This window comes from Thermobia domestica, chromosome 10 (assembly GCF_964235325.1).
Source record: "Thermobia domestica chromosome 10, izTheDome1.hap1.1, whole genome shotgun sequence".
Taxonomy (NCBI): Eukaryota; Metazoa; Arthropoda; class Insecta; order Zygentoma; family Lepismatidae; genus Thermobia; species Thermobia domestica.
This window is the reverse complement of record NC_137463.1, coordinates 11051866-11079008: the sequence shown is the minus strand read 5'-3', so window position 1 is coordinate 11079008 and position 27143 is coordinate 11051866. Positions and strand designations below refer to the sequence as shown.

The 27143-nt window shown below is 35.8% G+C and overlaps 1 protein-coding gene across 2 annotated transcripts in view; it reads right to left on the bottom strand.

The window, feature by feature from the left end:
- LOC145662279 (nitric oxide synthase-interacting protein homolog) overlaps window positions 1–27143 on the bottom strand; it is a 37339-nt gene that overhangs the window by 8385 nt on the left and 1811 nt on the right. For both annotated transcript variants that reach the window (XM_081727673.1, XM_081727674.1), the window contains exons 2-5: window positions 16454–16666; window positions 8975–9086; window positions 4781–4886; window positions 3480–3595 (exon numbers count right to left, since the gene is read on the bottom strand). In XM_081727673.1, coding sequence (XP_081583799.1) covers window positions 3480–3595; window positions 4781–4886; window positions 8975–9086; window positions 16454–16629 — 510 coding nt within the window. In that variant the 5' untranslated portion in view covers window positions 16630–16666. The remainder of the gene's footprint in view (window positions 1–3479; window positions 3596–4780; window positions 4887–8974; window positions 9087–16453; window positions 16667–27143) is intronic.

Sequence of the window (27143 nt, the reverse complement as noted above, 5' to 3'; positions counted from 1 at the left end):
ACATTTTTAATACAGTAGAGCGTCGATTATCCGAAGTAATTGGGGGACATGGGTGTTCGGAAAACTGGTTTGTTCGGATAATCGAACTGTACATGTTTATTTGCCATGCGCGGAGCGGCACGCCTCAACTCTAAGCTGGCGCAGCTGTTGCTGTGAACAGCTTTGATACTGCCGCTACTTCTACAGCCAATGCCAAACCGACAGAAGTGTGCTGATTGTTGAAACACAGCGACTGGCGGCTTGGCCGGTCAGCAGCGCCTTATGAAGGCCCCATTAGAAGCAATGTTTCGCCAGCGGTGGCTCAGTGCGGCGACTACTGTGGGAAACTTGGTTTGGGAGTGAGGGTGATGATGGACGGTAGGGTGGGAGAGTAACAGGTGCAAGCGAGTACACAGTTCGGTTAAGCGGTCGTTCGGTTGACCGACGTTCGGATAATCGACGCTGTACTGTACTTGTAATACATAGAAAAAACTGCCAATATAACTTTTAAATATGGGGAGACTAAGATTCTGTTCTCTCCAAACAGGTAAATGTTGTATATGCAACGATGTAGGAGGTTCATGAAATGTCAACAACCTTATAAAAGAAATTCGAATACGTCACCTGGATACTGAATAACTATTGCATATCTCCAGAGAAACGATATATGAAAATATAACACATAAGCACTTGCACACATTAAAAGAGATATTAAGATTATGAATGATTGCAACACTTAAAATTTTATCATTATTATGATGCCTTCTTACTAGTATTTTCACACTTCGAACCACTTAAATACATAAATATTTACTTCACAAGTGGAAGGGTATAATTTAGAGGGTCACTGGCGTAGGGGAACAAGTGATTATCCAAGACTGCGATGAATTCGACTCCTTGCCATGATGATTCTACTAGCCTTTAAGCGGCTTGAAGATGGATGGTTGGACTACCACAATTACCTTAACAGGTCCACATCGATCTCTTAGTGGGCAAACAACAAGAAACGATTTAATTTCTCCCACAATCGAAAACCATTAACAGCCACTTTAGCGTGTTTTCACTACATTATCTGTATAAAATATAAAACGTTAATACAACTGGGCTATATTCAATATTTGAAGGACGACCCACCAAGGTTCCATTGGAGTACACTGATGCACTGTCCCTGAGAAATACGAAGTTCCTCAGCATTGGATTTGGGTGTTATCAATAAAACTGGAAAATCCCAGTAGCCTTTCTAAGACGGTACTAGCTGACGTATGAAAATCCGTATATGAATGTATGGTAATTGCCCTTAGGCTGATCTGCTCAGTTCGAGTAACAACGAAAGTCTTTACCTCCTTGAGAAAAATCAAACAAGGATTTCTCACCGTTCATATTATCCTATAAATATTTCCAACTAACTTCAATGGAAAATGTAAAGAATTGACAAGTGTTTTAGGTTAACGATACACAGAAAACAGTCCGAACAAATTGGCAATTCTGAAAGTGTTATCGTTCGTTTGATCTTCTGCTCAGTTACGCCTTGAGATTCACACAATAGTCTTGCTCTCACGCGCTTTTGTGTTTTATCAAAAGGTGTTTGGTGTCGAACAGTTTGCAAAAGAACCTGGTTGGTCTCTTGAATAAAAAAGCCATATTGCTCATTGCGAAAAAAAAAAAAAATATATGATTTCAGAATGTTGTAGCTTCTGTGTTTCTTACAGAAAATGAGAAATATCACAAACAAATAAATGCTAGTTAAAATGCACTGCAAGCTCGTATAAAAATAATAGAACCGTGGATTGGTTACAATTTCAAAATTTTATCCATTTTTATTTACAGAACTTTAAATATATCTGTTGTAATAATGTTTTATAAAATACAAGGAACTAATCCATTTCGCTACGGCAATCACGTCAAACATGATAATTTGTTGAGTTCCATTGTGGCTACACGGTTAGCAGCACGGTATATTCTCTTGGAGTTTCATTTCCAGAGAAGGTTATGTGGTTCGAATTTTACGTTACGCTGTAAGTGGACGGCCACGTCTTATACAGCCTCGGTGTTGGAAAGGAAAGTTAACTCGAAAACAACCAATTCATGCTATTTGACGTCATAGCAAACCATTAAATATTCAAGCGTGCATCTTTACTCAGCCATTCGTGAATCGATAGCTACTCGGGGCAAATTAACATTGAAACATGCATTATCAAGGTTAGTATCAATTTGCTTTTAAAATGTATTCCTAGTTCGCTTTCAAATTATCTATTATTTTGATTTAAATTCTTGTTATATTTATTGTACAGGGTTGTGATAAAGTCCTTGCTATAACACAAATGTTTTTAACTTTTTTTTTTTAATAATGATATTGCATTCAAATACAATTTAAATTGTGCGATGATCTGTAAATTTTTGGTTGGCAACACTGGTGACAACAAAGGTAATGAAAATGGCGACAGTACAAGAGAAAGCACAGTGTGTCTGTTGGTATGCAGAACTGAAATCAGACATGTTGGTGCAGCGAAACTTCAGACGAGGTGTGTCGGTGCAGCGTAACAGGCAGAACTGTCTTGTTTGAGGAACTGAAAACCCTCATTAATATGAAACGCACGAAAGAGAGAGCCGGAAAGTGAATATGTAGTGTGCGGTATCAATGGATCACCTTACAGGCCGTTTCCCTTCGACGAAAATACTCTGACAGGGGAGATATACCTTCAAATGCTTACAAATTTCCTGATGCCCGAATTGCTTACGTTGGGAATCAAGCATCACACCCACTACCAGCAAGACGGAGCGCCCCCCCTCCCCCCAAGATTTTGCATAAGTCGTCAGGGACAACCTAGACCATAAGCTACTTGACAGGTAGATTGGGCGCAGAGGCCCCACCCTTTGGCCCTTCAGATTCCCCGACTTAGCACCCTCTGATTTCTGATTATGGGGTTACGTTAAGACACAGGTGGAAAAACCAACAGACTTGCAGGACCTGGAAGCTAAGATTAGTGAAGATACCCATGACATTTCTGACGACGCCAGACGGAATAACATCCACGGATTTCGCCGGTGTTGCAGGAATGTATGGATATCAACGGAGCTCAGCTGGAGGTGTGACGATGATGGCGGCGGTGTATCTATGGATGATGATACAAAATGTAATAAAGATCTTCACATTTATTTCACTACAATATTATTAAAAAAAAGTTTTAGCATTTGTTTTATAGCAAGGACTTTATAATATCCCTGTACTGTTAGAAATTCAATGTGAAATGGCTTACGAGGTACTTAAGTAATTTTGCTAAATAAATAAACAGATTAAAAATACAATTAACTATTACAACACTTACCGAAGCATTATGATATAATAGTTGTGCTCTTTAGCCCAACATATTGCAAGTTATTACTTTTATGCTGGAAATGGGGTCTTACCGAGTTTTGATGCTTTTTGTTTGTCCTACATAAAAAGTAGAATAAAGTGTGTTGAACTATAGTGTTCCTTCAACATTATATCAAGCACTTACCGGTTTCTTGAGTGTAGATTCTTTGCACTCGGGAGTTTTTGATGGAATCCAGAAACTTGGAAGGTGTTTATCTCTCCCTTGTGTCATATTAGATACAGATGCTTTCTCGTTATCGTCTGAAAAATAATAACGTAAGATTTTCAAAATCATATAAGATAATTGCATAATATTTAATGATACAAGTGAAAATAAGTCAAATATACAGTAAAAAGGGAGTTTTCAGCTACCTCTTCGTTTCGAAATATAGGAGATTCAGTACAATTAGGGAAAGGGGGGGTGCAAGGTGGCTCAGTGGTAGAGCGCTTACCTCTCTTCCTCTCACTTTCTCATTCCACTAATTCTTGCATCATTATTCACTTGCTCCCTTAATCTACAACAAAGGGCATGATCATGGGACGTTAAACTGAAAGATTTCATTTCATTTCAACACAAATTAGTTCAATGTAAATAGTCACACCTGGCTGCATATTTGCGGATCCCAAACGTTTCAGATATCCTCTGATCTGATTGGCCGATACAGATAAGATATCACGAGTCATGATCTACATATAGCACAAAGTAAACAACAAATGTTGTCGGCTCTGGTAACCGAGTGGGCTAGCGCAACATGCTAGTAAAGAAAATCGTTTTTGGTGTGGGTTCAAATCCTGCCTACGGACAGTTTTTTTTACTATTTTTAAAAAATTTTATAAAACTTCTTTCGTTAAAATAAGATTAAAAATAATATTCAAAAAGTGATTTAACGATTATTTTTTTAAAATTTTCATTAAACTTCTTTCATTAAAATAAGTTTGCCCTTGTACTATATAGATCCACAGTAAATGTAGTAGTAGTAAGTTTGCCCTTGTACTATATAGATCCACAGCTAATGTAGTAGTAGTAGGAACGGGTTAGAAGCCCCGCAGGGGTTGTTTGGGTTCTGCTCTCGACATCAAATTGGCAAGAATGCTGAAACGTTTGGGATCGGCAAAAATGCCACCTGGCTGATCTTGAAACCGTCATGAATAAATTTATATTTTTACACACTAATTTTCGCTAATTTATCTCTTAGTATCCTCGGGAAATAATATTCATGATTTATAGAAAAGTCAGATGAAAGTAAGTACTTGGTCTTTTATTATAATTTTACTAATTCTCAGTATTTGAATCACCATAATGGATATTTCCGGATGATAAAAAGTTAATCTTAGATAGAATTAATCTAAAAATCGACATATATTCACGGTATTTTCAAGACGATTTTTCAGGATTTTACGAAATATACACACAAACCAAAAGTAAGGTTAAGTTATTTATAATACCTGACTTAAAAGCTTTCACAGGTTCGCTGACAATGTTTTTTTCTTTCTTCAAAAAATCATTCAGTTTAGATCGCTTTTCGGCTGCTGCGAGCTCTGCCAACTCTGTCTGAAATATTTGCCACAAAAAACGTTATATAAAAATTTTCTTTAAAAACAATGCTTCCTATATTAAAAAGATTATCCTACGACTCGTAACACCAGACACAGTTATGACAAGAAAAGAATGAGTGCGACACATATAACAAGATGACTCAATCTACAACACAACGGAAATCCAAGCAGTTGTACGCGATACGTTATGAGCCACATTCGTTTTATACTTTAGCCATCCATTTCTTGCCTTTTCACCTATTTTGCAATACCAAAGAAAATTTTAGGTTTCCTCACAATATATTGGGAACATTTCAGGTAAAACTCATTTTACATTCACAAATGACTTCCTTACACAATCACTATCAATGACACATATTGGACACTTATCTCCTGAAAATATTGACAATTTTACGTTTAGTATAATATTTAACAATCCATCTACTTATATATAATACACAGTGTGTCTACTAAGTTTCATGACTGGTAACACTGTACGATAACAGCTGGAGCCACCAAGCGGTTATTGTGTGTAGCTTTCAGTACCAAGTGTGTTGTGTAAAGAATTCACGAATTTATGTTTCGAATTTTGTGAGTTACAGTGAATTTAGTGAACTATGTTTCCTTTGTTCGTAAAGTGGAGCAGAGAGTAACCTTCAAGTTTTGTGTAAAACTTGGCAAAACAGCCACGGAGACTGTGGACATACACGTAGCCAAGAGGGGGGTCCGGAACCCCCTCGAGACCAGAAATGAAAAAAATTAAGGAAGGATGAAACAAAATGAAATGAGAAAACGAAGGATCAGTATTAAAAATAAGAACTACAGGAAGCTTTTGGTTACTCTTTCTTGTGAGGAGATTTGTATTATTCGCAATACATAGTGGAGAGATGAGCGAGATATCCTGGAAGAGTCAGGGAATTTGAAATTTCTAGGAAAATTACGGAATTCTCAGAATTTCTGCTGCTAGTCAGGGAAATTTCAAGCTTCCGAAAGCCTAGTCTCATTGTGGAGCATCGTGGACATTTTTTTATCATAATTTTTTCGACATTGCATCCTTGCAGTATCAAACATGTTATTTCAAAAACAATTTTTTACTGCTTCTTTAACATGTCACTTGAAAAAGACAGTAGTTGAAGGAATAATAAAAACAAAAATTTATGTGGAAAGAAAGTTCTGTTAATATTTGATTCAACAGAGAAAGGAATGCAGATATTGTAAAATATTTTACAAGACATTATTGAGTATGTACGTTTTATAATAGTGAATATGTACTTTTTATAATAGCTAAGCTGTACTTTTTATAATGAAAGGAAAACTGTTATATTTGAATGAACAGAGGAAGGACGTAAATATTGTAAAATCTTTTTCAATACGTTTTTTTATTATTATTTTGCTTGAGATCCCTTCATAGTTTATTAAAATACTTACCAACATATCCTCATTTTATTGTCCTAAGAAACCAATATATGTTGATAGTCATCCCCCCTCCCCCGTGTTACGAAATCCTGGCTACGCGAACCAATATATGTTCCAGTAAAATAGTTTAGAATGATCGAGCCCCTGGTGTGATGACCAGTATTTCATGTCACGGACCCCCCTTCCCCCTTCCTTCACGAAATCCTGGCTACATGCCTGCTGTGGACATGATTCAAACAGCTTATAACAATGATGCTCTTTCCCGACCGAACATTTTTGTGTGGCAACGTTGTTTTCATGAGGGTCGGGAGATGGTCACGGACAACCTTAGACCTGAATGTCCGGTAACCGTTCGAAAAACGAAAGCTGCCTGAAAATCGCTGTCAGTCCCTCAGGATGATTGCGGAGGATTTGAACATTGGTAAGAATACTGTTCGAAAGATCGTGGACCAAGATCTACAGAAGAGGAAGATTTATGCCCCACAGTCTGACTGAAGAGCAAAAAGAAGACCGAGTGTCGTCGTGTCAGGAGTGGGTTCAACTAGCCGAAAATGATCCAGAATACTTTAAGAAAATCATAACTGGTGATGAATCACTCTCCCATGTTGAGCCCAATTTCGAACATCCAAAGGGCTGTGACGAAGGAACTCAACACTGTCGAACAAGAAGATTTCCAGAAAATAATCCAGAAACTATACAACCGTGCAACTACCTGTATACAACAAAGGGGGTTATATACTGAAGATTAACAGCCATCAAGGTATTTCTATTCTGCATTATTTTCTGATAATGCCAGAGTTAAAATTTAGTAGACACACTGTGTATGACCAGCTGCATTTTTATATCACAATCACATAAAATTCAACTACAAGTCTTTGTTATCGAAATCAGTTAGTTATTAATAAATCTAATTATACATATGAAGTTTTCTCTCATCTGTTGACACATGTCGAAGTTCTACATGAAAGCTCGTTTCTTATTGAAAGAAATATTTGAATCGTTTTACATTATAACAATCCCACCTTACATTCAGATAAGAGAAACACTGGTAGAATATGGGACACCATAATTATAAGAGTTTCAAACAGGACGGGAAATATACAATTTCATAGTTGCCAATTATTTTTTCCTTTATAAGATCTTACTTAAATTGAAATTCTGCATGTAAAGCTATAAGATCAGTTAACATATTTCTATCAGGCAATTAGTTTTAAGAATCGATTACTTCTCGATTTGGAGTTCGACTTTCTTTGAAGTCTAAGTGAAGCGCTTTAATTTCTTAATTTGTTTTCTGAAATTACCAAATTCTAATTTACGGTTATAAACTGAGAATATTAGTGCAAACACTGAATGTGGATTCTACAGCTACCAAGACGTTTGAAATTAAGGGTCTCTGACTTATTAATTTCATTTATCTTGGCGTGTCACGTGTTGGAACAATTTAAGTTTTACAGTTAACTGTCATTTTACCAATGAGTGCATACACTGTTCATATTTTCAAGTTTTCAACTTTTTATTTATTTATTTATTTATTTAGTACCAAATAATTGAAGGGATTCAAGTTGCCATCCACATCAATAGTCTATTTTTAACACAAAGAAGCTGACGGTAACATTTCACAGTGTGAGGTGTTTTACAGCTTAAATTTCCTAATCATCAGCACTGAAGATTGGATTAGTACATCACTGCAATCAACATCGCCTCTTCTTTACATCGAGTTTGATTAATGGAATACGCCGTTGCTAATGGTTGTGTTTGCACGACAGTGTTCAACAAGCAGATCCACTCGGAAAGGATGAAGATATTCTGAACACACTAGGAATATTCTAATAAAAATATCAACACTACAGAATTGAATAAATCTATTGATAATTAGCTCTCTTTATTGCGGTTGCTGCGTAACTATGTCGTAAAATACCTTTACAGTCGATTCCCGGTGGGAGAGCACAAAAATTTAATGTAACAATCATTCACTTTCATTAATTATTCTTCTCCTTTAGCCCAAAAGGCATAATCGTGAGAAAAATTTAAAAACATTCCACTTGAAATATATCGGCTTTTCATCCGTGAATATGAACCCTGTGAACAGAGGGCAATGCAAGTGGGGAACGAAAACGAACTCGGATCATTACTCATAAACATTTCAGTGTGTTCCCTTAAAATTAAACAAGTAAATTCGGAGCCAGTAAGAAGATAGTTTTGATAAAAATGTATTCTACAGTGCAGGAATGTTATTGGTAATATGAATCTTCAAGCAACGTAAAAGTCCTTAAAGAAGTCATATTAAAGAAAGCGACCAACTAGTCGCTGAAACGTCTACGATGAAGATAATCAGAACAGGTGCTTCACTAAGCACAAACATCATCATCATCATCATTATTATTATTATTATTATTATTATTATTATTATTATTATTATTATTATTATTATTATTATTATTATTATTATTATTATTATTATTATTATTTATCCTTTCCTTATCCGAGACTTGAAACGAATGCCCTGCTATTTCCATTTGATATCAACAGAAAGAGTAGAAATAGTTAACACAAGCGTTTGGTATACTTTTATGTCTGGCGTAAAGAGCTTAATAGTCATCAGAGAAATCTATAAAGTCGCTGAAACTTAAGACAAGAAGGTAATACTACTCTTTAGTTAGGTTCACACTGTGCAGATAGTTTACTTACTTCCTCTTTCCGTTTCTGCTTTTCATATTCCTTCATTTTTCTGCTAATCTCATTCTTCTTTGTTATGATGTATTCAAGAATTGCTTCTTTGTCAAACAAGAATCCATCCGGCCTATGGAAGGAAACAGATATCCTTATAACAAAAGATTAACAATAACAGAATACTCATATAAGTTATCTATAGTGTTGTTATTATTATTATTATTTAAAAAAATAATCTTGGCCATCCATTTAGCTCTAGAAGGCCATATTCTCACAACCGTATGTTGAAAATTCTAATACTTTGGCTCTAAATAAATATCTAAAGAAAAAAGACATTTATTTGATTCAATTCCAACTATACGTAAGAATGCAGGGCGTTTCAAATAGAGATGGACGACAGATTTTTTTAAAATAAAACTGCATATCGACAGTCCTTATGTACACCGGCCGATCACTAAATTATCATCATACCCTGCGAATCGTAGTTCAACCTTGATGCCAAGTGAGTTTTGTGATGATAAAGTGCGCACCTCGGTTGTGTATACCTACAGACTCAGGTAGTCATTAGCGAGAGTTAGAGTATGATAAGTAAACACTAAGATTTATCAGTGCTTGACACAAATCAAATCGTGAGCGCAGAAGAGTACGTGCCCCGATCACGCAAACAGCTGGGCTAGTGGGGTTTTCAAATACAGTATCAAGACCAGTGTCAACGGAAGGAAGTGAAGAACCGCCGATAAAACTGCAGAAAACGACGCATAGTTACTCTGTCGGTAACAGCGTGGCATTCATCGACTGGTACGAGTTCATAAACGGACTATGGTGGAGCAACCACCTTACTCAATACAATGCTAAAATGAAATTACATCTTCAGTAATGATAGTAGAATCGGTGGAATGAGAATGTAGAAAAACGAGAGTACCCCGAGAAAACCCACGAACACGGTGCTGTTCACAACAAACTTACTTGGGTGGGAATCGAACCACAGACCCCACGCACTAAAATTAAACGCTACCACTGAGCCACCATGTCCCCATCCCCATGAAATCGTGGTCAACTCTGCTATACATTTCTGCTCTCTGGTAAACATATCTGCTATAATCATGAGGCATACACTCCCATGGATGGGCTATTTCAGTAGACGCGCCAAGCGTCACCTGCTCCTCATGAAAGACAACGACTCATCATGGGGATTCGATAATACAAGATTCGAAGAAGATCTGGTCCAATGAATCACGGTTTCTATCCACTCCGTGGATGGTATATGCGTATTTGGCAGAAACCCCACGAAGCGCTAATCGCGATCTTATGGTAGATTGGGTATATCCAATTATGTTACTTTTCTTCCATAGCGATGGTGTCTTCCAAGACCATAACGAACCAAAGTATCGTGGACATACTACGCACGAATGGTTCAAGGAACACACTGCAGACTTACAGCATCTTCCACGGCAACCAAACTCCCCGTGTCTTAGCCCCATCGAGGAACTGTGAAATGCTACGTAACAGTGCATCCCTGCCACGTAAGATCAGTATTGTACGAAGGTGAAAGAAGGAATTTACACGCTATTAGGTAGGAGGTCATAACTGTGTTTACAAAAGGGTCTTGATAGAGAGCTCTTAGTCATGTTGTACAGATTGTCAATCCAAATGCAAATGCTGAGAGGGTACCCTTAAAAAAAACCAGGGCATAACTGACTTTCCATTTCTAACTGCTGTTATTTGAAGTTCCATGTTTGGCTGAACATTGCTGAAACATTGTTTAAAACTATGTCTATTTTGTTTGTTTACTTATTGAAGTTTAGCGCCTTTTATCAGCACCAAGACTGTTTTACACCTGTATGTCCATTGCAATTCCACTCTGTTTATTATAAATAGAAGGCTTTTGTTATGACGCAACTTATACTTGTTTTCTTTTTTCTTCTCTTTCTTGTGTGTGTGTGTGTGAAAGTTTTGAAACCTAATGCTTGTTTTTGTTTTCTCTCAGTCAGAGATTTTATTTCTATCTTCCTTTCTTTCTTTTTCTTTGTAATATTTTCCCCCTTTTTTTTTGTAACGAAGCTTTTATTAACTTGTTTGTTCCTCAAGGCTAATATGTCTCTGAGCAAAAAGGGCCTATCTTTGAATGTTGTATAGTACCGTTAACAAGTTGGATCTCTATTTTTTTGGTTAATTTATATTTAAATACAATGTGGTTTATATAATCAATATTCTCGTTGCACCAACAACACACGTTATCTCTGATAAATTTTGAAAAGTGTAGCCGAAGACAATTCTATACGTAATTCAAAACTCTACGTTGTATAATGCAAATTTTTTTGGAATGTTCCATTTTCTCCCAAGGTTTAGGACTGTTGTACTGGAGATGTTCCAGATGAATTTTCCTGGATCTGTTCTATTTTGCATTTTCATTCATTGGAGTAATTTATTTATCGGTTTATAAATTAAAGGATAAAAGCTATTAAATGGAATTTTAATATTTGATGTTGCCACAACTTAAATTTACATTTTGAAAGCTCCATTTCAATAGTAATATCGAACAACAATGCTTTATTATCAAACAAAGAAGTTGCTGAAACTTAGTGTTTTTACGGCAACATACAGTTCAATGATGTTTATATGGCAATAGAGGAATATGATTTTAATTTCTGGACTACAAGTACGTGTATACGAATGTAATTACGTAAGTATTATCTTTACCCACCCTTAGATGTTCCTGTAATAAAATTCAATTACCAATATCTTCAAAGGTACTCACGGCTGTTCCTCCAAATTACTGATCATTCAAAAACTTAAACTAAACGGCACATTCTTTGTGAGCTTTCAGTGTTATCACGAGTTACATAAGGAACGGAATTTAGTACCGGTAGGGTAAGTGTATAAAAATTAAATGTTTGCATTAATAAATAAAGCTGTTCCGAAGTTTTCACTCATAAATAAACATATCTAGCTGTTTCACACAATATACATAGTAAAATTTTTAAACGATCTATAATAATTTGGAGGAGAAAAACTGGGCATTTTTTTATTTTTTATTTTTTTAAATTTTTATTTATTTATTTATTTTTTTTTAGTTTTTAGTTTATTGATAAGATACCCATTTCAGGTGATTTACATTAGAATTAAGCTCAACTAATTAAAAATTATAAGATTTAATAGCAAGAAAAGCAAGCAGAACCTTTTAAAAGTTTTTCTTGAGTGTTTTACTGACAGAAAAAAATGGAACTGTTGAAGACCTATAACACTAGAAACATCAATAAAATTTGGAATCGATTTTGCGAACAATTTTTATATTATTTCAACCTTATTTGCAAGGAGAGAAATACTGTATTTTCTTTCTTTTCTTGTAATACTGCGGCTTTGCCGTGTAACATGAAATCGCAGTCCGCATGCAGCTCCGTACATGAGGGCCACATCAAATGGTTCTCTGGTGCAAAACATGAACATTCTAAAAGTGCGGCAAATTCGTTAATTTGATAAGCAAAGTAATGGGTATCCAAAAGTTTCCCCAAGAAGTAATTTTGATAAAATTACGCACTCTATTATTGAAATTTTCGATGACTGTTTTGCATAAATGTGGCTGAATTTTGTTGATACGGTGCTGAATTTCCTCCTTCAAGGGGTGGGTGGTCATGAGCATAAACTTTAGACTTAAAAAACGGAAGTCCTATGACGTAAAATGGCATGATCTAGCCGGCCAATTCTGATCAAAACGGGCAATTACACAACCAGGACTTATGCAGTAATTGAATTACTTCTCGGGCTGTATGGCATGTGGCACCGTCTTGTTGAAACCAATGTTCTTCATATACATACCTTCCAATTTCGGCACAAAAAATTGGTTCATTATGTCGCTATAGCGAGCACTCTTTAACTGTTGTTGCCTGACCAGCCGCATTTACGAAGAAGAATGGTCCAATGATGCCATCAGCCCAAAATCCGCACCGAACAGTGACACGCTGTGAATGCATTTGTTTCTCAACAATCATTCGTGGATTTTCTGAACCCCAAATGCGACATTTTTGTCAATTAACGAAGCCCTCAAGATGAAAATGAGCCTTACCCTGAAGATGATTTTGTTCGGAAATTCAATATCAACTTGTTGTTGTTCCAGAATCCATTCAACGAACTCCATTCGACGTGTGTGGTCAGTAGGCTTCAGTTCTTGAGTCGATTGAACTTGGTAAGCATGAAGATGCAAATCTTTCGTTAGAGTACGGTGTACAGAGCTTCTCGAAATGTTAAATTCCTGACCACCGTACCGAATTGATGTTCCTGAATTCTCAACAACACTCTCATGAACTGCTTTCGATGTTTTACGTTGATCTACTTGTTGAAGGATGGCCAGAGTGTCTAAGGTCACAAACTGATTCAGTCTCCCTATTTTTTTTAATTATTCTCTTCAGAGTTGATGAAGTTAAATCTTTATTCCGACGTATTTTGTACAAAAGTGCAAACTAAAGCTGCCAAACCTCCATTATTTTTAAAACACTGCTCAATAACGAAAACGCGTTGTTTCTTCGTGTAGCGCTCCATTTTTAATAACCCTGAACTGTTAGCTGTCTTTTATTTATTTATTATTTTTTCATTTATCTATCATACCTCACCGCACAAATGACACAAAATTCAAATCTTGCGTGAATTTTGGGACATCCATTAGATTTTTAACTGTTACATTTAGACATTATAAGACAATGAGTGCAGAACAGCTTTTTTCTTTCTTTCTTCTAGTTCGTATATTTTGGCAGTTGATTGAAAAACCTTTTCTCTTGAATATATGGTGTGCGTGCAAAAGTCGAACAGTGGATATATCATTTTTATTTTCTTCCAGTTGTGATAGTAGAGTGAATTTCGAAAGTTTCCCCAGCATTTCTAATTAGTTAAATATTTATATGGTTGTCTGACACGCGTAGCCATTGTAACTTTAAATCAATCTGAACATTACAATTTAGTGAATTGTCAAACATTGAAGTTACTTAGTGACGCAAAGTTTGTAAATCAATTCCGAAGACCATCAGTATTCATTATTATATTCATGGGACTTCCCTAACCAGCAACTAGAGCCGCCATTGATGCAGCTTATTGTTATTGCTAATATTTCTTCGTGGAGCTGTGTTCACGTGAGTACAACGACAGAGTACAACAACTGCTAAGAGCACATACTTTATTTCAAAGCTAAAGTGCGACGATACGTGATAATGTGATATTAAAGAAGGGAGTTAAATTAATAAACAAATCAGATTACAAAAAGTATATTTTAAAAAGGCCACTCGTAATTTATCCTACATCCAAAAATTATAAAACAAATGACAAAAAATTACTTTTATTTTTATAGTTTTACTACCAGCTTAAATGTAAGTTTAGCATTTATTCGTTATAATTTCTAAGAAGAAAGATTAAGGTGTAGAACTCATGTAGTAGTTAGTCCTGAAACTCTGAATAATTGTAATATTTTAAATTAACATTATTTTGTGTTCTTTATCAAAGATTGCGTATAAATTATTAAGTTGTCTGTTTAATTGGTAAGAATGAGTTAAAACTCAGGTGCTGTGAACCATTGTGAATTACGTATATATTTTACTTTTCCGTAATCTGTTTTACACTCATTCTACGCCAGGACAGTTGTAGTCGAAAGCAACCGGGAAGAATCATTATTTGGCGACAAAGCCAGGATTACTTTTATGAGACAATGAACACATAATTAAGACGATAGAACCAGTTTCCGCTCCCCGGTCTAAAATTCTTTTAACACTTTTTTTACATTTGTGCCCCATAGCAGAACATGCCGCGATCTGCGATGTGATTGCAGAAAATTTGCCGCGACTGTGCAGAAAAATTGCCAGGAAAAAAAAAATAGCCAACAGCAAAGTATAAAAACATGCCTGACATGTGTAGATATCTTAAATGCACGGACGAATCGCATAAATATATTTTGAACTCTTTTCTACGTCGCGTAAAGCGTATTTGTAACAGTCACAAGTGTTTCTTCTGCAAAAAAATCTTGCAAAATTCCTGCAGAAAATTTTTGACTTACAAACTCATCGCAGAAAGACAAAGAAAGTTCTGCCATCGAGAGGTTCAAAAGAAATATGATTGTTCTTGCTCAACTTCTTTCCAATTACGTGGGTCGGTCAATATGTAAGTTTCCGTAAGTGTAAAATATTTACTTTTTAAGATATATTTGTAAACTATACATACATGTGTAGGTGGGTCCTTCTTCACCTCTCTACATAACTCCCATTGAGATTCAGGCATTTGTCTTACCGTTGCAGCAATTTATCCAAACCCTTAAAAATAAAAAATTAAAAAAATCAAGGCTCTCGCTATTTAGCACTCTCTTTACATTCCGCTTCACTGATTCATCTGTTTCGATACGTTCACCTTGCAATGCAGATTTTAACACCGGTAAATGATGGAAGTAACTTGGCGCTAAATTGAGGCTGTATGAAGATTGGGAAAGCCGTTCCCACCTTAATTCTTCAATTGTGTGTCTTGTTTGCGTGCTAAATGGGGGTGGGTGTTATTGTCAAGAAGAGACCAGGTCGATTACGTCGAACTGCGTTTCCCTGAAGAAGAGTTCAGGTTCGACATAACCGAAATGATCTCCTGTCAACTGGTGAAGAAGTTAAACGGAATGTAAGGAAAGTGATAAATAGCCAAAGCACTGATTTTTTTAAAGGGTTTCGACAAATTGATGCAACGGTGAGACAAATAGCTGAACAGGGTGTCTATCGGTCACGAATGTCACGAAAAAGTCATCACGAAATCAGAAAACGGTCATGAAAGTCATGAAATTTAGCTTTTGGGTCACGATTTTTTTTTAAACTGTACAAATGTAAGTACAGATTGGAAAATTTCGTTCTACAAAACGTCAAAATTCACCACCAAAAATGTCTATGGTCGACTTTAGACGCTACCAAATCGCAAGCAAAGTACGTTTCTATCGCATGGATGAAAATTTGACCTAATTTGCATCCAAATTTGCTCTTGAAAATGTTAGGAAATTCCATGATTTAGTAAAGAAAAGGTCACAAAAAAGTCACGAAATTTCATTTTGAAATTTTAGTAGACACCCTGCTGAATCTCAATGGGGATTATTTGGAAATGTGAAGAAGGACCCGCCTAGACATGTATGTGTAGTTTACAAACGTTATCTTAAAAAATACATTTTTTACAGCTTAGGAAAACCTATATATTGAACGACCCATGTACAAGCTACCACAATCAGTCAATATATTTCAACCATTTAGTTCGACACAGGATAACGGCAAAAGGGCAAGTCACGGACACAAAAACTGACAAATTGAAACAGATATCTTTATAATGAAACTTCACTCATCTAGTTTGCTAATTAGATTTACAAGATGAACTGTAATTTATGCATATAGCTAATACAGCTGAACTCATCCATCGTCAAGCAATACGAGAAAACTAAACGAAAGAGTGACTGAGTGGATGGAATTGAATAAATGGATAAAGTTACTCATATTAACTTACGTAAGTACTGGATTATGACACGGTTGCAAAGTCAAACAGCAACAATCGAAGTCCTTCACCGAATCCTTTCCCACCCGCTGACTGTATGTCCCATAGCCAGAGGCTTTGGCGTCTTTCTTCTTTTCATGGTATGTGTACACTGCGCCTGCAGTGCAATTCTTTGCATGTCGTGTCATTGTTACTTCTCAATGATTCGTCAAGACAGAAAAAATCCTGTAATGAGAAATTAGCATTAATGCAAAAATTAAAATAAAAATACGACATACCTGAACTTTTACATAAAGCATAAAGGATACAAGGATTAAATGGTACATAGATTGCCATAATGGTCACCAGTAGCGTATTTAAGGGGGCTTCCGGGCTTAAGCCCTCCCCGAAATTTTATTTACTATATTAAAGTAAATGAAATATCTTGCAGATTTTTTACATTTCCAGGACTCATGTTAGCAAATCCCCCTCCCCGAAACAAAATCGTAAATACGCCACTGATAGTCACTATTAGCTAATAACCAACTCACAGATTACAAAGAAAAAAGATTTAAGCTGTAATTCTGTGGAGTAACGAGATGTTTCTATTCATAAGTGTAAACATTTAATTTCCATTCTCCCTATCCCTACCAAAATTACCGTTCCTTAGCTAATTTTTGAAAATGCTGTAGTTGTCAGCGATAATTCGACGTTTCATACATTTTTTTGAGCGATCTATAATAATATGGAAGAACCTCACACATTATTTGTACAGCACAGGAACTTGATCAGAAAATGTAGTTTAAGCATTTTTATTATTATTCATTTATTTCGTACGTATTATTATTATTATTAATTTATTTCGTACGTATTATTATTATTATTATTATATAGACTGCGGAATACGGACTGAAGATGGTGACAACTTGCCGCTGAAACGTTTGCGTTCAAAATGCTATTTGCAGCTTAGGTCAATACTCAATTATTATTCTAAAGAGAGTAGCAATCCATTTGAAGTCACTCGATCTAATCTTCAGTGACTTAGAAATAAACTCAACGGAGATAAGAATACATTAACCTGGCTTTTTAAAAATTTTCTTTAATTATTTAGAAGTTTCTGGCATGAAATAATTCTCACTGGAGTCCTTTGACAGGGGACTTTTGAAGTCCACGGCCTTCTAACGCGAGATCGTATTATTCCAAGCCCTTCTGACATGATACCACAATAGCACCCAGTACAAACTGTTATTTATAAACAAACCACCAGTTCAAAAACAATAGAATAACAGAAAAATGCGTACAATCGCCAGTCCAACGTTTAGATGTTTTCTAGCATAGCAAAGGTTAGTTGTATAAAAAAGGAAACTTAGAAAAGAACTTGAGTTCAAGGTGCCTCAGTGGTAGAGGGCTCACCTCTGAAATGAAACCTCCATGGTTCGATTCTGCGCTAAGTGAGTTTGAGGTGAATAACATCCGTGTTCGTGAGTTGTCCCGTTTCCTCCCACATTGAAATTCCACTAATTACTTCATAATCATTCATGTGTTCATTCATCATGCGTCTCCTTTACTCTACACAACATAAGTATAGACATAAAACTGAAAGATTTCATATATTTTCTATTTTTTTTTAATGAAAAGGAAACGGAGAGTCTCTTTTTATTATTATAGTGGTTTCCTAATTTATTAATGAAAGGAGGAAACAACCGATTTATTTTACACACAACAATCTTCTGTAGATGCGAATTCAACAACTCACAAAGAGTGAAAGGTGTTCTCAATATATGGACACTGGATTGTCCAAGCACAGCAGCTTAGCTGTGGTATAAGCCATGTGGCCTGAGTAGAGAGCATCGACTGCAGGAGTGAGAGAGTGTTTGGCTGTTCTGGGAAGCGGACTGGGTGGCGTAGTAGTTAATGCATCGGCACGGTATGCCGGAGATCCCGGGTTCGAGTCCCCGTCCAGTCAAGCCACTTTTTCACTCTTTGTAAGTGATTTCCTTATTATTTACGTAACTGAACTACATTCCAAAAGTTACTAATAGAAGAAGTTGAAAGGGTGGAAAGTGCTATTTAAATTTATACTATACAGAAAGAAGAAGAAAATTCGGATTGTCCAAATGAAAAATTCAAATATGATTAGTCTTTATATTCTTAATGCAAAAAAAAAAAAAAAAAAAGTATCTTCTATTAATTAGTTACGAGGAAAGGACATTATGTTACAAATCACATATCGATAATGTCTGATACGATGTAGAAGAATGAACATGGTATGGAACGTAGTTTATTATTTATTCTGATACCACTGAATTGATCCAGTTGGATTAGCAATTGTGTAATGCCTTGATTGCTCCCATTCATATTGCCTGGGTTATTGTGTGTGTAATGGAACTGAACCTCGTTGATTAAACCTGTAAACTCTCATTGTGTTCTTATAAATTAAATATTGATAATTTTCAGATATTACGTTTCTGAACGGAAATATCTATTACTTGCAATGTAGTATCAATGATGAGATGGATAATAGTGTTGGAATGCCAAAAGTGGAAGGAAACGGGAGATCACTGAGAAATCGACGCACATTGTATATATAAAAAAGTTGTATAACAGTATTAGCAGCAGGGTTGACAAAAAACATGTTTTTTATTGAAAAAACAAAACAAAAAAACGGTTCTTTTGGTTTAACCTCTCCTTTTCTTGTTTGTTTAAACCAGGTTTAAATAATTTGCTCTATGTATTTATATCACATATGGTCAGAAATAAGTTTGTTTCGCCTTGGTGCTATTATGCAACAACCGGGTTATGCTGGAAGGGGTCACATAAGCTAAAAGCGGATTCCAAACCGCTTCACGGCTTACATCCGAGAGAAATTGTCTTCCATTTGAACTCGGAACCAGGACTAATTGGCCACAAATGCGATACGTCTGCCGACTCACTCATGAAGGGCTCCTGATAAAAATACATTGTACTGATCTTTATATACTTGTTAATATAATTGTCAAGAGTCATATCTGAAGGACAAAAAGATAAACTGTTGCACAAGTGAAACAATTATACAGAATTACATGTGGACAATTTCAAAATACTACAAAGTACAGAAGAACTAATTTAGTCCAAGTTAGTTCACTACGACTTTTATTAGTCCAAGTTAAAGAAATACAAGGACTTAATTTGCATATCAGTAAGAAAAGTGACTAAAGATACGAATTATTTGTGTCCACCTTGGCTCTGACCATTTATACATAAATAAATACTAAAGATACTTCTGATTTCAATAAATGCCTCTCGTGGGATTTGTATGACCTCCCCCCCCCCAAAAAAAAAGTAGGCATTTCGATGTATTTTATCAATAGTAAAGATTATTAAAACGAAACAATGTTTAGAATGTTTCTTTTGATTGCAATTGCATAAGGACGATAACAAACTACAAACAAACAAACAAACATATAAAAAAAAAAAAATCACAAACTTGCATTTGTAGTATAATATCTGAGTAATGAATGGGGAATTTAAATCTGAATATAATACGAATAATATACGGGAGTGAAACGTGATAATCCACAAATGTGTGTTCATCAAGATTTTACGAACACTTACACTTTTACGAACATTTTTCGTTTTTTTGGTTTAAACCATTTTTTTTCTTTGAAAAAAAAAAAAAAACAGCTGGTTTAAACCACCTTGATTTAAACCAGCTAACTGTGATTAGCAGAGATCAATTTTAATTTTCTTGTAGTCTATATTGAGAAATATTTTTGATCGTTGATTGCTTGATTTCTAACTTCCATCCTTATGAAACACCGAGGTCCTAAAGGAGGAAACAGGGTCTGTCCGAGACTTGAACCCGGTGCTGTTGCCGGACGCACAGATCATCATACAAACTACCATGCTAAAGAGACGGCTCTTTTCCAGCAGCACACTGTCTTCCATGCAAGAAAGCTGGATTGCACGACCACGCCATGGGTCTCCGCTTATTTCTGTTTGTCTTCATATAGGATCGATTATAGTGAGGTATCAAAGAAACCGCAATTCTCTTCATAACGAAACACACTGGCTCTCAGTATATAAATGATAATTTTACAAATAAAATCTATTACTTTATAAGACTCATGACTAGTTATATCTGCAATTAAAATAATAAGGTAATTAAATGACACTAATAGAATATCATTCCCATGCAGTATAATCCTCCTTAAAGAAGCACCCTACATTGTACACACATTCCAACATCTTATACGTACTTCCCACGATATTGCAAATCACAGCGACTTTAAATAGAGATCACCTCTACACCCTAATTATCTAAGCTACTTACCTACCTTCGCTCTATCAGCCCCTACACTTCTCAATGTATTACTACACAAACCCTTTTGTGGCTACTCAAAATGGAAAACGGTTCGAGAGTTCTTATGGGTTGGAAGAATGATTTATAAGGTATTTTCAGTGTCCAAGAAAAACGCACTGCCTTAAAAAAAATACAGTAAAACCTGTCAACCTGGCCACCTGCTTATCTTGCCCTGGTTCATCTTGAACCTGCATTTTCCCATCAGACATGCCTTACTTATTATTGTGTAAATTGGCCACATACCTATCTTGGAAGTTGACCACATTGAAGCAATGTTCACCCTATGATAATGATGATAAATTTACCTGCGTATCTTGGCCACGCAAAATATTGTTTTGATATTTTTCTTAACTCTTTCGTATTCCCATATGAGAGGCAGATGTTGTGTGTGTGACTGGAGACAAAGAAGCATAGATTCCCAAAATTTGTTCTTGGGAGATCAAAGACCAAAGCACTACCCTGATAAAGGGGTGGCAAAGGAAGATTTAAATAAGATACAGCACGTATAGGAATTCAGGAAATAGTTGTACGTATTTGTTTACCCTGTCTGTTTAGGTGAAACCATTAGCTGTATCGGCTCCTTTCATCAGTGGGGAGCTGGGAAATTCTCAAGGTTAAACCTAACCATCTCAATTGTCAACTATTGGTACCTGACTGGTTGTCGAAAGGTAGCAGAGGTTTTGAGATATAAATTTCCTTAAGATTTTCTCAAAACACCTTTGCTCCGAGGAAAACACTTGTAGCTCATAAACAAGATGTAGTTAACTACAAAATGAGAATGTGCATATATGCCAAAAAGAACAAAATAAACACGCCTAGAATGAAGCACCATGAATAAATTTGTTGTTAGACTAGGGCCAACGTATCCTGAGCTCTGACAGATCTAACATCGTGTAAGTTGACGACAGTGTTGCGAACCGTCATAGCAAGAAGAATCAAAGCGACCACATGACAGAACGATAAAGGAATCGAATTACTTTATCACTGATTGAATCAGATTATAAGTTGAAATATTTACAAACTAGATATTTAAAAAGATAATCGTACTTCACTTTACTCCTCAACATTCCAGCACGACGTAGTTCCACTAGGTCTAAAGTTATTGCCACAATAATGAATACTTTTTTTTTTCTTTTTCCACTTATTGACACAACTCTGTCCTTTTGACAAATTTGCTACGTAAATAGAAGTAGGGTTACATGGAACAACAACCAGTCCACCTCCCTATCGCCGCAGGGAGTAGGTTTTCGTGGAATTGAAAGCAAAGAGGGTAGCGAGTCTGTACGGCTCTTCTAAAGTTCAAGGGCAATGAACCATTATTTGGAATGTCAGGCTGAAATTAGTATAATTTCTAATGATCTTTGTAGGAAATTTGTTGGCATAAGGAAAAAATGTACCTACATACTCTATATATTACAGAGATTGTTATAATGAGCTTTTCATAAGGACTGATTTAGAAATTGAGTGGTTGGAAAGTAACGAACGTGATCCAGCTATGTTTGTCTTTTCGTAGAAGACATTTTTTCACCAATATGTGAAGGGGAGGATAGGTTTAGACCCACAAAAATACATTTGGAAACACTAGGTTGTTTCCATGGTAACCGAACAGTGTTGTCGCATTTATACCTACTCATTACTGTGAAAGTTTTTGTGTTGTCAGGTTGTTTTGATTTTTTGTGCTATCATCTCAGTGCATTGGTGTGAATATTGTGTTGTTATTTTCATTCATCAGTGGAACATAGTTTGTATTCGTATTATTCACATAGTCCTAAAATATAAATTTAGTATGTGTATGTGTGTATGTTTGTGTTTATGAACACAATGCCTGAAATGGGGCCGCGGTGGCTCAGTGGTAGACCCCTCTGGTGCTTGGGGTCCCGGGTTCGATTCCAGCCCCCGCGAAGTGAACTTTGTGGTGGACAAACACCGTGTGCGTGGGTTTTCTCGGGGTTCTCCCGTTTCCTCCCACTTTCTTCATTTCATTCATTTCTCATTATCACCGTCTCCTTTAGCCTAACCGGCATAAACGTGGGACGTAAAACTCAAAGATTTCATTTCATTTTTACAATGCCTGAAGTGCGTAAGAAGTGCGGAAAGAGAGTGCCCTTGACAAGTCAGGCACGGGAATTTGTTTGAGTTTTACGTCCCATGGTTATGCCGGTTAGGCTAAAGGAGAACGGGAATTTGTGTTTAATCTTAGGGAATATTTGGAGAAAGAACGTAACGACGGTCCTTTATTGCCATTGAATAAAGTGATTGAAAGAGTAGATTCAGCTTTATACATTAGCCCTACAACTGTGAAAAGAATCACAAAAGAGAAGTGCCTGAAAGACCTCGCTGAACCGGCGGATATTTTATCCACCTTAGAAAAAAAGCGTAAGATTTCTACAGTAAAGGGAATTAAATTATCTACAATTGAAAGCCATTCTCTAACGTAAGTAGTTTTCATTAAAAAAAAAAAATAAATAAATAAAAAAAAAAAAAGATATAAAAGAAGATATGGGTCTTAGCACAGTCGTTCTGACGTGTGTTTAATGTCATACTAAAGAGTTGAACTGATTTTAACGTCTCTTTCAACAGCGAGGCTATATGAGACGTGAACCTACTGATTAACGTGGAATCCGAACCACATGAGCTCGGGAATAGAACCGGGGTCTCCCATGCCAAAGGCGTAAGCTAACCGCTTAGCTACGAAGAAGCCCGATCTCATACTAAAGAGTTCGACTAACATGTTTCCATGCAGTAGTCAGGCATTTAGTATGACGCTAATCATATGTCAAAACGACTCTGCATAAGGCCCTATGTGTTTAGAAGTAACGCAGGGGTGCCCACAAGGGGGGCAATGACGCAAACTGCGTCATTGAAATATTGGGGGGGGGGGTAAAAGTCTATATAAATATGCTTGAGGGCGTGTAAAAATTAATCGAAAATATTTTTTTTCATGGAAGAACACCTACGGATAGACAATTGAGGGGGGTGCGTAATGGACATGAGGGGGGGGGCACCACTGAGTAACGGTTGTTTTCTTTACGATTTTGTAAACTATCTTAACGCAATACTAATTTGTTTGTGTTTTTTTTTTTTTTTTTTTTGTCTAATACTTTCGTCAGGCATAATATTAAATAATATTTTTGTTGTATATATGTATATGTATACATATATGATTCATTTCCACAAAATGTGCCCCTTGTTATATTTATATTGTTACAGAAGATAAATGTGGCAACCGCGCTTGATTGCACGTGAGAGTTGTCAGAGCTCTTCTTAGCGCGGCCTTACTCTAATACGGTACACATATTAAACATATTGTAGTATCTTTTCTAGTACTGTATATTATAATTACTCTATATACATTATTTAAAAGTAGCTGTCGTGTCATTGCTTATTAAAATTTTATAATCAAGTACAATCAATCCTATTCTAACAATACATCAATTGCACTTATTTTCTGTAAGTTGGCCATACCAACATAGACAGGTTTCACTGTATTAGTTTAGGTAGCTCATTCAATGTCTCGACTCTGTAGAAAATCACTTAATGGTGAACGCATTATTATAATTCAACGAAATCTAACGTAAAGCAGATATGACATTTACTTTTTCCTAACAGATTATGAATATGCAGTCAAAGTGATACACCATCAAAAATTCACGTTTCTTCGTAAAAACACCCTTCATGCTCTTTCTTGTTTTCCTTGCTCTTGTTGTTGGTGGTGGTGATACTGTCAGAAATAACTATTCAAAATATTAAATTAATTTCACTAATCGTCTCTTAACTCTTTCTACACTCTTTATTTTCTTGGTGCCTGCCACCAACTCCACATACATTTACAATATGCCTGCAAATTTGTGTAACAAAAAGACAAACGTGGTGCTACGTGGTCACTACTAGCTAGTTTTGCAACTATCACGGTTCATGCCAGGTCGAAGCTAAAAGACTTTTGACCACCAGCAGTGTGAGAGTGTGTTTATAGGAACGGGAGCGTTAGCGTCAGCGAGTATGCATGTAAAGGAAGACAAACGAAAAACAAATACCTACGCATGTTATGTGATTAGTACAAATTATTTTAAGTCCTCTCTGGCTATCAACCAGGCGAACGTATTGACATGTGACGTTTCGAATGTAGACGTCGCATTCATCTTTAGAGATTGTAATCCGTGAATTTATACTCCTATAAAAACTCTGTAACCGGTTTTACATTTTGAGTAGACACGAAGGGATTTGTTTAGTAATCTATTAAGAAGTGCTAACAGGCAAGTAGTTTAGATTATTATAATCCCTGAAGATGAATGCGATGTCCACATTCAAACCGTCAGATGTCAATACCTTCACCTGGCTGATAGCCTAAGATTTACTAAAATCACGTCGCCAGGAAAAATTCAATTCATTCTTCACTACAAATTAGTTTTGCATTAGATTTACATAATAATGAACCACAACTTTTAATACTGTATAGATATTTACAAGGGCCTACAAGTTCTTTGCATAAATAATTTCCTCTGTATAATTCTTCCTCCGTGAGTTCACAGACTTTAATTGTATTTTTAATCTACCATGTTTCCTCTATGAATGTTGTCTATTAAAAGCATCCATTGTAACGAATAAAAATTGCTTAAATTGTTACCGACGCAACTCACCAAATAACAGTTCAAACTGCCACCGGCCCCCTAAGCCCATCTGTCGTGTTAAATCAAAATGGGAAAGGTAGTGTTAATTGTGAACTTCATTGACCAAATTTCGTATATATATATATTTAAAAAAAAAAAAAAAAAAAAAAAAAAAACCCTGTTCTTCCACGAGTTTGGTATGCCTAGTTGTGTTGGTGCGTTCAGCGCTAATCTTGCGAACATATATGATTAAAAAGCAGGGATGCTGCTCGTATAATGTCTACATTCTTTGTGACTGCCCCTTGGTTTTAAACTTTCGGAACTTTTTCTTTCCGCCCACGCCTTGCAATATGTTAAAGCCTGTTGGACAAACGAGATTATTCGCGCGTCTCAAGTCGTAGCCGCCGGGCCTTTGTGTTCATGCTGGTTTAAGTTGTTTTAAATTTTTGTGTAAAGTAAACTCCCCTACTTGGGTTGAGTGTTTTTAAGTTTACATACTTATTTAAAACTAAACTGCATATATATATATATATATTCAAGCATCAAAGTGGGCTTTCCAAATCAGTTTTAACGATCTAGTTTATTAAATGTTGTGCACAGTGGTAGCTACAGTAGTTTCATAAGTCCCAATGCCCGTGTAAGTCTGTAAGTGCTAAATAATTTGGCGTTGCCTGAAGCATCTAGAAGTAAAATCCGATGGATAAATTAAGATCATCATCTGTATTGTAAAAGCTTATTGTAAAATTCTAGTAATCAGTTAAAACTCAATACCAGGATCACGACGACCTTTGAACAGTTTAACCGGTCGAAGATCGTAGTGAGTATAACCCGGAGTTTAAATAATTAATCATACCACCAAGTCACCAAAAATTAGAATCGTATACGGCCGTAAATATAAAAAAATAAAAATTGGTTTGTCTGTAAATTTACTGTTATTTAAATATATATAATTCGTATTGAGTGTCATTACATGTATTGAGTATTGAGCGGCGTTACATTGCAAACCAAGTTTTTCTTCATTTGTTCATAATATTAATTTTAGCTTGTTGTTCACGTTTAATTAAAGTACACATATATATCTATATATCCATTCATTTACAATTTTACGATACTTATATCCGCCGCCTCCCAGCTCCGGTTGTGATAAAATATAAGTATTGTATTGTATAAGTATATAAGTATTGTTGTGGTAAAATATAAAATATAAATCGAGTTTCGTCGTGGCACAGCTGGTAAAATGAGGGGAAAAAGAAAGAAAGAAAAAAAAAGAGTAATGCATTTATGTTTGAAAAAAAAAAAAAAACTTACCACAACGAAAATCTCGATGACAAAACACAAATTAAACGTTGTTCGCGTTATAATGGACTTGCGAAAACCCATTTTTCTTTTCACTACCCTTCCTTATGTGTATGCCCACCAGCTTCGTCCTGCCCTAACTCGGTTAGATAGCATTCGTACTTTTTAGTAGTTACTTACCAAACGTTGTTTTATGTTTTAGCACCGTAGTTTTTTAATCCACACATCTGTACACTATTTATATGCAAATCGTAAAAAAAATAAATAAATAAAAGAATAAAAAATAAAAAAAAATGTAAATTTTGATTTAACACGCAAGTGGCAGCATTTATTCCGAAGGTGGTCATCCACCTGGTTTTCGACAAAAGCACAATAAGACCTACGAAAATTAAAAATTATAAATTTTAAGGACCGCCTTAAAAGGATATAATAGAGCAGGGTAGGCAGAGTAGAGTAAGGTAAGCATAAGTTGGGTAGG